Source organism: Eleutherodactylus coqui, chromosome 9 (assembly GCF_035609145.1).
Source record: "Eleutherodactylus coqui strain aEleCoq1 chromosome 9, aEleCoq1.hap1, whole genome shotgun sequence".
Taxonomy (NCBI): Eukaryota; Metazoa; Chordata; class Amphibia; order Anura; family Eleutherodactylidae; genus Eleutherodactylus; species Eleutherodactylus coqui.
The window spans coordinates 42,317,831-42,330,635 of record NC_089845.1 but is presented as its reverse complement, the minus strand read 5'-3'; the positions used below and the strand labels follow the sequence as shown (position 1 = coordinate 42,330,635).

The 12,805-nt window shown below is 47.7% G+C and overlaps 1 protein-coding gene across 1 annotated transcript in view; it reads left to right on the top strand.

Annotated features, from left to right (window-relative positions):
- Positions 1 to 687: 687 nt before the first annotated feature.
- The window catches only part of PXDC1 (PX domain containing 1), a 66,116-nt gene continuing 53,998 nt past the window's right edge, over positions 688 to 12,805 (top strand). The window contains exon 1 of the mRNA XM_066579284.1: positions 688 to 1,250. Within this exon, the coding sequence (XP_066435381.1) occupies positions 995 to 1,250 (256 nt within the window). The 5' untranslated portion in view covers positions 688 to 994. The remainder of the gene's footprint in view (positions 1,251 to 12,805) is intronic.

The window sequence follows — 12,805 nt, the reverse complement described above, 5'->3', positions numbered from 1 at the left end:
ATAGAGCAACTGGTGACCAGTGAGCAGGGCGCCCCCGTGTGCCACTCTGGCACTGCAGCTGGTGACCAGTGAGTAGGGCGTCCTCTTGTGCCAACCTGGCACTATAGCTGGTGGCAGGTGAGGAGGGCGCACCCGTGTGCCACCCTGGCACTGTAGAGCAGCTGGTGACCAGTGAGCAGGGCACCCCTGTAAGCGACCCCTCCACTGCAGCTGCTGACCAGTGAGGAGGGCGCTTCGGCGTGCCACCCTGGCACTGCAGTTGACCAGTGAGGAGGGCGTCCCTGTGTGCCACCCTGGCACTGTAGCTGGTGACCAGCGAGGAGGGCGCCCCTATGTGCCACCCTGGCACTGTAGCTGGTGACCAGTGAGGAGGGCATCCCTATGTGCCAACCTGGCACTGTAACTGGTGACCAGTGAGGAGGGCATCCCCGTGTGCCACCCTGACACTGCAACTTGTGACCAGTGAGGAGGGCGCCGCTATGTGCCACCCTGGAACTGCAGCTGGTGACCAGTGAGGAGGAAATCCCCATGTGCCACCATGGCACTGTAGCTGATGACTAGTGAGGAGGGCGCCCCCATGTGCCACCCTGGCACTGCAGCTAGTGACCAGCGAGTGGTGCGCCCCCGTGTGCCAGCTCACCGCCCGGCATGTGACACCCGGAGCGGCGCTGACCTCCCGCAGCATTCCTCGCATAGTCCGCCTGCTGGCAGCGCCGGCACTGAGGGCGGGAGGAGGGCCGCTCTGACACCGGGGGTGGGAGACAAGTAGCGGCGGACACGTAGCCTGCCGGTCTCCCATGCCGGGACATAGCGGCAGCTCGGTGGCGCCGCCCGGAGGACGCGTCGGGATGGACTAGAGGAGTTGGCGGACTTTGTCCCGGAGGCAACAGGAGCCCCAGATAAGGATGTGCCGGCGGTCCTCCAGCATCTGAGCCAGCGCCGGGGAGCGGCCGCCACGTAGTGCCCGCGGTGGGGATGTCCGGGGCCGCACAGGATGGCATCGGCGGTGTTTGAGGGCACCTCCCTGGTCAACATGTTCGTGAAGGGCTGCTGGGTGAACGGCATCCGGCGGCTCATCATCAACCGCACGGGGGACGAGGAGGAGTTCTACGAGATCCGGACGGAGTGGTCGGACAGGAACGTCCTCTATCTGCACCGCAGCTACTCGGACCTGGGGCGGCTCTTCAGGCGGCTGCTGGAGTCCTTCCCGGAGGACCGCGGGGAGCTGGCGCAGTGCTCGCTGCTGGAAGGTGGGTCGGGGCCGCTCTGCCCGCTGTCTTGCGCCCGCTATGCCATGTCTTGTACCCGCTGTGCCTTGTACCCTGCAACAACTTCTGGGCTGGGGGCACATCGCCATACTGTCCGCCGCCGAGGGTATTCCCATCCCAGGCATTAATGGTATAGCCAAAGTCATCGACTCTCACCCAGGATGCCAGTGCGCCCTGTGTGCCGCAAGAACCCGTCGGGAGCGCCGGGGCTGCCAGGCTGGTGATCTTGATTTAACCCCCTCTCCACCGGACTAACAGAACTATCAGGGGGCACGGCTGACAGCCCCATCCCGCTACCGTGAAGTTGTAGGCGCCACTTACGGGATCAGCAGGGCGCTGCTGGCGGCAGCCGGATCCGTGCACCCCGCCGTGCTGATCACAGGAGCGCCGCTAACAACTTCCCGGGAGTCGTATGGGGGGCCGCCAGTGCGGCCGTGAGCGCCCTCCTGCCCGGACGGTAGTGCAGCGGGGAAGGGGTTAAATTTATATATATATTTGTCCACAAATATGAGAAAAAAACGGGCCATCATTACTTGGGGAGGGGGTGAGGCCGGGGCAGAGGGGGCACCCAGGGTACATTCACACAGACTGGTCGCCCCCTCAGGGGTGCTCACATGGGGGACATGCTGTGGAATGCCCACGGCTAATTCTGTATCAAAATACGCACCATTGCGGCAGATTGTGACTCCTGAGCAGTTGGCGCCCGCCGCGGATTTCAGAAGATTCGGCGCTCACCTTCTTCACCCGGTACTGAGAGTAGTTCCGCTGGCCAGGTCATGTGGAAGCGCCATCATGTGGCACCGCTCACCAGATCGCCGGTACTGGGTGAAGGAAACGCTGACAGGCAAAAACTTCAGAGGTGAGCGCTGAATATTCTGAAATCCGCTGCGGTCGCCAACTGATCAGAGTCACAATCTGCCACAATGGTGCGCATTTTGATTCACTTTTGGATACGGAAATACTGCGGCATTTACAGGAGCAGCGAAGCCGATAAGAGGGTGAGAATCATATCCACGAGCTGCGGGAAAACCACCCAAAGACATGCGGAGATTGGCATGTAATACTGCAGGGTGTCAGTTTGTTGTAATTTCTGTTACACAGCGCACCCTTAGTACTTGTCCTAATATATAGGGACCCAGACATGGCTACACAGTGCACCCTTATAGTACTTGTCCCAATATATAGGGCACCAGACATGACTACACAGTGCACCCTTAGTACTTGTCCTAATATATAGGGGACCTAGACATGGCTACACAGGGCACCCTTAGTACTTGTCCTAATATATAGGGGACCAGACATGGCTACACAGTGCACCCTTATAGTACTTGTCCCAATATATAGGGCACCAGACATGACTACACAGTGCACCCTTAGTACTTGTCCTAATATATAGGGGACCTAGACATGGCTACACAGGGCACCCTTAGTACTTGTCCTAATATATAGGGGACCCAGACATGACTACACAGTGCACCCTTAGTACTTGTCCTAATATATAGGGGACCAGACATGGCTACACAGTGTAACCTTAGTACTTGTCCTAATATATAGGGGACCCAGACATGGCTACACAGCGCACCCTTAGTACATAACCTAATATATAGGGGACCCAGACATGGCTACACAGGGCACCCTTAGTACTTGTCCTAATATATAGGGGACCCAGACACGGCTACACAGGGCACCCTTAGTACTTGACCTAATATATAGGGGGCCCAGACATGGCTACACAGTGCACCCTTAGTACTTGTCCTAATATATAGGGGACCCAGACATGGCTACACAGTGCACCCTTAGTACTTGTCCTAATATACAGGGACCCAGACATGACTACACAGTGCACCCTTAGTACTTGTCCTAATATATAGGGGACCCAGACATGGCTACACAGTGCACCCTTAGTACTTGTCCTAATATATAGGAGACCAGACATGGCTACGCAGTGCACTCTTAGTACTTGTCCTAATATAGGGGACCCAGACATGGCTATACAGTGCACCCTTAGTACTTGTCCTAATATATAGGGACCCAGACATGGCTACACAGTTCACCCTTAGTACTTGTCCTAATATATAGGAACCCAGACATGGCTACACTGTGCACCCTTAGTACTTGTCCTAATATACAGGGACCCAGACATGACTATACAGTGCACCTTTAGTACTTGTCCTAATATATAGGGACCCAGACATGGCTACACAGTGCACCCTTAGTACATGACCTAATATATAGGGACCCAGACATGGCTACACAGTGCACCCTTAGTACTTGTTCTAATATATAGGGACCCAGACACTGCTACACACTGCACCCTTAGTACTTGTCCTAATATATAGAGGGCCAGACATGACTATACAGTGCACCCTTAGTACTTGTCCTAATATATAGGGGCCCAGACATGGCTACACAGGGCACGCTTAGTACTTGTCCTAATATAGGGGACCCAGACATGACTACACAGGGCACCCTTAGTACATGACCTATTATATAGGGGCCTAGACATGACTACACAGGGCACCCTTAGTACATGACCTAATATATAGGGGCCCAGACATGACTACACAGTGCACCCTTAGTACATGTCCTAATATATAGGGGGCCCAGACATGGCTATACAGTGCACCCTTAGTACTTGTCCTAATATATAGGGGACCCAGACATGGCTACACAGTGCACCCTTAGTACTTGTCCTAATATAGGGGACCCAGACATGGCTACACAGTGCACCCTTAGTACTTGTCCTAATATAGGGGACCCAGACATGGCTACACAGTGCACCCTTAGTACTTGTCCTAATATATAGGGACCCAGACATGGCTACACAGGGCACCCTTAGTACTTGTTCTAATATATAGGGACCCAGACACTGCTACACACTGCACCCTTAGTACTTGTCCTAATATATAGAGGGCCAGACATGACTACACAGTGCACCCTTAGTACTTGTCCTAATATATAGGGGCCCAGACATGGCTACACAGGGCACGCTTAGTACTTGTCCTAATATAGGGGACCCAGACATGACTACACAGGGCACCCTTAGTACATGACCTATTATATAGGGGCCTAGACATGACTACACAGGGCACCCTTAGTACATGACCTAATATATAGGGGCCCAGACATGACTACACAGTGCACCCTTAGTACATGTCCTAATATATAGGGGGCCCAGACATGGCTATACAGTGCACCCTTAGTACTTGTCCTAATATATAGGGGACCCAGACATGGCTACACAGTGCACCCTTAGTACTTGTCTTAATATATATATAGGAGGCCCAGACATGACTACACAGTGCACCCTTAGTACGTGTCCTAATATATAGGGGGCCTAGACATGACTACACAGTGCACCCTTAGTACTTGTCCTAATATATAGGGGGCCCAGACATGGCTATACAGTGCACCCTTAGTACTTGTCCTAATATATAGGGGACCCAGACATGGCTACACAGTGCACCCTTAGTACTTGTCTTAATATATATATAGGAGGCCCAGACATGACTACACAGTGCACCCTTAGTACGTGTCCTAATATATAGGGGGCCTAGACATGACTACACAGTGCACCCTTAGTACTTGTCTTAATATATATATAGGAGGCCCAGACATGACTACACAGTGCACCCTTAGTACGTGTCCTAATATATAGGGGGCCTAGACATGACTACACAGTGCACCCTTAGTACTTGTCCTAATATATAGGGGACCCAGACATGGCTACACAGTGCACCCTTAGTACTTGTCCTAATATATAGATAACCCAGACATGACTACACAGTGCACCCATAGTACATGTCCTAATATATAGGGGACCCAGATATAGCTACGCAGTGCACCTCTAGTACCAGCTATGTTGACTGCAAAATAAAAAAGTTGTCAAAAAATGATTTTTCCCCATAAAGATATTCTAGTTTTTAAGTGTCATACAGCAAAGAAAAATTGTATAAATTTGGTATCACCATAATCGTACTGCACAACAGATTATGATGTCATCTTTGCTGCAGTGTGTACACCGTAGAAACAAAACCTTCACCAAAATGGCAGAACTTAATTTTTCCATTTTACCCCACTTAGAATTTTAAAAAGTTTTTCAGTACATTAATGGTACCACTGAAAATTACAACTTGTCCAACAAAAAACAAGTGCAAAAGTCCTCACACCGAGGGTAAAGAGTGTCGGTATTAGTGTATCTTGAATTCCTGGTAGAGCCAAGATTGAGTGGGGGTGACGCCCCCTGTAACTGATTGGCTGCACAAGTTATTTGTCAGCAGGTCCTTGAAGGGCAGATAAGTTCCATAGAAGGGGAGGCACTGGTGTGAGAAACTTGCTGCTTTATTGTTTAAAAATTGTGCAAGAATAACAGAAACCATCAGGCTTAACCCTCCACAGCCGCCAGAAATGTATCCTGACTGTAGAAGGACGTCCTTCCTTGCGCCTATTTTGAGCTAGGGGTGTGAGAGGGGCGTTCTTCCTGTCAAAAATCTAGCTTCCGGTGGCGTCAAGATACACTAATACCTAGAGTGTCATACACTGAACTGACTTGAAGGGAACCATGACAGGCATCACCCACCTGACAACACACATGACATCGGCTGTGTGTTTCAAAGGGGTAGAGAAAGGGCATCCGTAAAACATGTAGATGGGGAATACAGGTGTCCAGACCATCCTCAGGGAAGGTGGGAGAAACACCTCAGACTAACATGCATAACACCAAGCTCTGAGTGGGAATGAGATAGGATGAATAAATGATCAGCACCCGCTAATCAGCGGGACTGGTAGTTATATGCATCAGACTGGTGGTGATTGGCTGGCTGGCTGGAGAACTCCACACAATCAGCCAGCCAAATCATTCACACCTGCAGCAATGTGCTCTGGGAAACCCATAGAACCACAGGTCCCATAAGCATAAATGTGGCAAGTAGGTCTTCAGCGGCAGTAGAGTAGTGCAGAAGGGCCATACTGCGTGTAAGGAGAAGCAGAAATGTACTTTGCTCAGATGAGCATATTATATTGTGTGTAAATGGAGAGATAAGATAGCGGTATTACTCCATCAGTCTTGTTGTGGCCAAAACCTTTCTGTGTGAACCCAAGTGTTTATACCAGTGATTAGCAATAGCTTATTGTTACCTTTATGGTCCTTTTACACCCGCTGAGAATATCACCATTCTCGTTTGCCCTATGGAACGAGTTGACATAATCAGCAGCTCGTTGGCACTCGGACAGCCCTCTTAGACGAGAGTTGTATATTCCTTGTCTAATAGTCTACAGGGGTGTACATTCCTTGTGTATCAGTCTTCAGTGGTGTACATTCCTTGTGTATCAGTCTTCAGTGGTGTACATTCCTCATGTACTAGTCTTCAGGGGTGTACATTTCTCGTGTACTACTCTTCAGTCGTGTACATTCCTTGTGTACTACGGTAGTCTTTAGGGGTCTACATTCCTTGTGCACTAGTCTTCAGGGGTGTACATTCCTCGTGTACTAGTCTTCAGTGGTGTACATTCCTTGTGTACTAGTCTTCAGTGATGTACATTCCTTGTGTACTAGTCTTCAGGTGTGTGCATTCCTTGTGTACTAGTCTTCAGGGGTGTACTTTCCTTGGATATTAGTCTTCAGGGGTGTACTTTCCTTGTCTACTAGTCTTCAGGGGTGTACATTCCTTGTGTACTAGTCTTCAGGGGTGTACATTTCTCGTGTACTAGTTTTCAGGGGTGTACATTCCTCGTGTACTAGTCTTTAGGGATGTACATTCCTTGTCTACTATTCTTCAGGGGTGTATATTCCTTGTGTACTAGTCTTCAGTGGTGTACATTCCTTGTCTACTATTCTTCAGTGGTGTACATTCCTTGTGTACTAGTCTTCAGGGGTGTACATTCCTCGTGTAGCAGTCTTCAGGGGTGTATATTCCTTGTGTACTAGTCTTCAGGGATGTATATTCCTTGTGTACTGGTCTTCAGTGGTGTACATTCCTTGTGTACTAGTCTTCAGGGGTGTATATTCCTTGTGTACTAGTCTTCAGGGGTGTACATTCCTTGTGTACTAGTCTTCAGGGGTCTACATTCCTTGTGTACTAGTCTTCAGTGGTGTACATTCCTTGTGTACTAGTCTTCAGGGGTGTATATTCCTTGTGTACTAGTCTTCAGGGGTGTACATTCCTTGTGCACTAGTCTTCAGTTGTGTACATTCCTTGTGTACTAGTCTTCAGGGGTGTACATTCCTTGTGTACTAGTCTTCAGGGGTGTACATTCCTTGTGTACTAGTCTTCAGGGGTCTACATTCCTTGTGCACTAGTCTTCAGTTATGTACATTCCTTGTGTACTAGTCTTCAGGGGTGTACATTCCTTGTGTACCAGTCTTCAGGGGTGTACATTCCTCGTGTACTAGTCTTCAGTGGTGTACATTCCTTGTGTACTAGTCTTCAGGGGTGTACATTCCTTGTGTACTAGTGTTCAGTGTTGTACATTCCTTGTGTATCAGTCTTCAGGGGTGTACATTCCTCATGTAATAGTTTTTAGGGGTGTACATTCCTTGTGTACTAGTCTTCAGGGGTGTACATTTCTCGTGTACTAGTCTTCAGTGGTGTACATTCCTTGTGTACTAGTCTTTAGGGGTGCACATTCCTTGTGTACTAGTCTTCAGTGTTGTACATTCCTTGTGTATCAGTCTTCAGGGGTGTACATTCCTCATGTAATAGTCTTCAGGGGTGTACATTCCTTGTGTACTAGTCTTCAGGGGTGTACATTTCTCGTGTACTAGTCTTCAGGGGTGTACATTTCTCGTGTACTAGTCTTCAGGGGTGTACATTTCTCGTGTACTAGTCTTCAGTGGTGTACATTCCTTGTGTACTACGGTAGTCTTCAGGGGTGTACATTCCTTGTGCACTAGTCTTCAGTGGTGTACATTCCTTGTGTACTAGTCTTCAGGTGTGTGTATTCCTTGTGTACTAGTCTTCAGGGGTGTACTTTCCTCATGTACTATGCTTCAGTGGTCTACATTCCTCATGTACTAGTCTTTAGTGGTCTACATTCCTCGTGTACTAGTCTTCACGGGTGTACATTCCTTGTGTACTAGTCTTCAGTGATGTACATTCCTTGTGTACTAGTCTTCAGGGATGTACATTCCTTGTGTACTAGTCTTCAGTGGTGTGCATTCCTTGTGTACTAGTCTTCAGGGGTGTACATTCCTTGTGTACTAGTCTTCAGGGGTGTACATTTCTCGTGTACTAGTTTTCAGGGGTGTACATTCCTCGTGTACTAGTCTTCAGGGATGTACATTCCTTGTGTACTATTCTTCAGGGGTGTACATTCCTTGTGTACTGGTCTTCAGTGGTGTACATTCCTTGTCTACTATTCTTCAGGGGTTTATATTCCTTGTCTACTAGTCTTCAGGGGTGTACATTCCTTGTGTACTAGTCTTCAGGGGTGTACATTCCTCGTGTAGCAGTCTTCAGGGGTGTATATTCCTTGTGTACTGGTCTTCAGGGGTGTATATTCCTTGTGTACTAGTCTTCAGGGGTGTACATTCCTTGTGTACTAGTCTTCAGGGGTGTACATTCCTTGTGTACTAGTCTTCAGGGGTGTACATTCCTCGTGTAGCAGTCTTCAGGGGTGTATATTCCTTGTGTACTAGTCTTCAGGGGTGTATATTCCTTGTGTACTGGTCTTCAGTGGTGTACATTCCTTGTGTACTAGTCTTCAGGGGTGTATATTCCTTGTGTACTAGTCTTTAGTGGTCTACATTCCTTGTGTACTAGTCTTCAGGGGTGTATATTCCTCGTGTACTAGTCTTCAGGGGTGTACATTCCTTGTGTACTAGTCTTCAGGGGTGTATATTCCTTGTGTACTAGTCTTCAGGGGTGTACATTCCTTGTGTACCAGTCTTCAGGGGTGTATATTCCTTGTGTACTGGTCTTTAGTGGTCTACATTCCTTGTGTACTAGTCTTCAGGGGTGTATATTCCTCGTGTACTAGTCTTCAGGGGTGTACATTCCTTGTGTACTAGTCTTCAGGGGTGTATATTCCTTGTGTACTAGTCTTCAGGGGTGTAGATTCCTTGTGTACCAGTCTTCAGGGGTGTATATTCCTTGTGTACTAGTCTTCAGGGGTGTATATTCCTTGTGTACTGGTCTTCAGTGGTGTACATTCCTTGTGTACTAGTCTTCAGGGGTGTACATTCCTTGTGTACTAGTCTTCAGGGGTGTATATTCCTTGTGTACCAGTCTTCAGGGGTGTATATTCCTTGTGTACTGGTCTTCAGTGGTGTACATTCCTTGTGTACTAGTCTTCAGGGGTGTACATTCCTTGTGTACTAGTCTTCAGGGGTGTACATTCCTTGGGTACATTTGCTTGAACGATTTTCTGAAGGATGATCGTTCCATCTGACTGGGGCATAACACAGGCCAACAGTTGCTCAAACAAGGGATTATGGGCGACTATTGACCCGTGTGCACACCACCGCCCACAGGGCACCGATCTAGAGGTTGCTCAGGAGTCAGGAATCGTTTCTTCTCAGCTCCATTAAACGGAGCGACTACTGAACACCTCCTTGCTATGGCTACTTTCACACGATCGTGACTCTCATGTGAGTTTTGTGCGTTGGAAGAAGCACAGAACTCACACTAAATGCCCTCCATTCTTTTGCATGGAGTCATAGACCTGAGCAATGTTTTCCCTCACTACGATGCTGCAAGGGAAAAACAAATTGCTGCATGTCCCATTTTTTTCGCGTCCCTCAGAATGTATTTTAATGGGACCTTGAAGACATCACATGGCTCTGGCATGCCTTTGTTATCTAGTTTCCTGTTGAAATCAATTAAAAACGCTTCCGATCCTCTATCGCACATGAAAGGATCGGATTTTTACAGAAAGCGATGCAAGGCGGTTTTGCCTGAAAATGCCCCGCATCCGCTGGTAAAGCGCACATTGAAGAGCGGGATATTGGGCCGCGTCTCTCGCCCGATATCGCGCTTGTCCATGTGAAACCAGCCTTGGTATAAACAGGAGTCATTCAGTTTTGGCTATTTACTGTAAGTAGAGGTTGATGGCTGGAAGAGATCTCTGGCGCGCTACGCCATATTCTCTGACGGACTATCGCTTCTTGTCAAAGCACAGGAGTGATTGTCTGCGGGGCGGCTGTTGGGCATTCATGAACCCAACTGTCAAAAGTCACGTTATTACTCTGATTGCATGATCTGAACAGTACGGTAGGGATATACCCAGCGGTCAAAGAAACGAATGGCTCCAGAGCCTCAGAGCGGACTCAACCCATTTCCTTCTCCTGCGCAACAATGAGTAGGAAACAGAGTCCTCAGAGCTGGGGGTGGAAGATGCGCCCTTCTCAAAACAAGTTTCTACACTTCTACACCACAGTCCCAAATTTGGATGAACCTGTTATAGTTTATTAGTTTTGTTTTATGTGTTGTTTGCGTCTTTTTGTGCATCCTTTACTTTCTAATATAGATTTATTAAAGCATAGTTTATCCCTCCACTCCTAAGATATGCTCATATGGCTCCAGAAAGCTGATATATTGAGGGGTCGGACAACAATATGAAGACACCGTATGAAATGCATGGGTTTTAATCATTAGTACTGATCTGCCCTTTTGACCCATGCTTGGCTGAGAGCTTTCCCACCAAATTTGTGTTTACTTCACCTCTTGCCCTGCTCTGGGTGGTTTTGGGAGCGGTTGGTGACAGCAGCAGAGTGGCTCAAACCCCTGACCAGTAGAAGCTTGTTTCTCGGGCAGATGTGCACTTCTGCCTGGCAGCACCTGTGTCATATTACCTCCACTTAAAATCACTCTCTTATTGTGTGAGAAATCACAGTGGTATAGAAATCTATATATGAATTTTGAAACCCTTCACAGATATAGATAAAAATTAATAACGTTTATTGAGTTATTTAAAAGAACATGGGTTTACACTAACATGAACACACACACAAATGAAAAACAAAAACAAGAAGAAACCAAAGAATAAGACCCTGGTTTATAGTAAACTGGGAGATTCAGCTCTTTGATGATAGAGAGGTAAGTATATTTATCCCTTCTGGTGTATGATTGGATAACCTTGCGGGATTAGTGTGGACATAGCTTGTTGAGGAATGGATGATATCCAGTACGTCAGATCTAGATATACCGTTCGTGCTGGGATATCCTCAAGCCAAGTATGTATATGTCCTTAAATGATTGAGAAAGAAATATCAATCTAGACCTCTATTTGTATACTGGATCCCCAGTGGTGCCACATTAATTTAAAGGTTGTTTTACCCGGGGTCTGGTTATGGTGCACTTAGATAGTATTATTGACCAGATCCCGCAAAAACACACTCTTTAAATGCCAAGATTGGTTCTGGCGTACGGTAGGTGGAGATCCACCGATTAACCGTTTGCCAAAAAGTAATGTAGTGGCGTCTAAAAAGTAGACTTATGCTCGGAGATAGGCTCGACGCGTTTCCCTATCCAATTTTTTGGATAGTTCCTCAGGAGCAAAAGGTACGTATACCATCAATACATCTTTAGTCCTTTTACTGTGGACCATTCAAGACCAGGGTTGGTAAAAGAGAGAATTTCTCAAAAGTAAATTGATTTTTCGATGAATTATGTCACCGGTTTCTTGTTAAAAGAATGCCAAAAAGTATATAGTATGCATTCCAACTCTTTCTCTTCTGGCTAGGTGTACCCCTCAAATATCCACATTGGCTGTTAAGCCGATCGGTTTTTGGATATAACCGTCGGTCTAATCAGTCATTAAGTGAAATAGACTAGAGCCAAGTAACCCTTGGTATATATCAGTGGTTCAGCAGGAAATTGTCCTAGTCTGCATTAACACCGATACGACCTTGGTTTTCTATATATCTGAATGCTCAGTCTTTTAATTAAGCTATTGAGAGGTTGCGTAAGCAGGGCCCCCACAGTTTAGTGAATGGCACCCGTTTTATCGGTGATATGGCTATCTGTCAATTTCTATATAGCCAAAATATCACTCGATAATAATACTGCAATATTCAGAGGGCAGATAGCAGAGAAAAACCCAATTGGCAGTTACAGGGTTAACGCTCGGCAGAGCAGTTGCAGTTGTAATTACAAGCTCAGCAAAGCAATTGCAGAAAAAAGCCTAGACAGGGGGACTGCACCACCCCTAGAAATTAGCCCCATCCACAGTCAGATGGGACCTGGGTAAGTGGTCCAAATAGGGAGAGCAAGAGATAGTGCCTGCGGCTCTGGTGGTGAGCGGCCGGCTATAAGGTGGTGAAGCTAATGTCAGGGGTTTTAAAGGGATCACTCCTCCTCTAGAGGGGAGGAGGGAGGACTGGGTAGCCTATCAGAGCCTTAGGGGGGCGGTCCCATCCGCGCTTGTATACTTCTCAATATATGTATCTGTCAGATGTCAATAAGTAATAACATCTCCTCTAGAGGAGGAGTGATCCCTTTAAAACCCCTGACATTAGCTTCACCACCTTATAGCCGGCCGCTCACCACCAGAGCCGCAGGCACTATCTCTTGCTCTCCCTATTTGGACCACTTACCCAG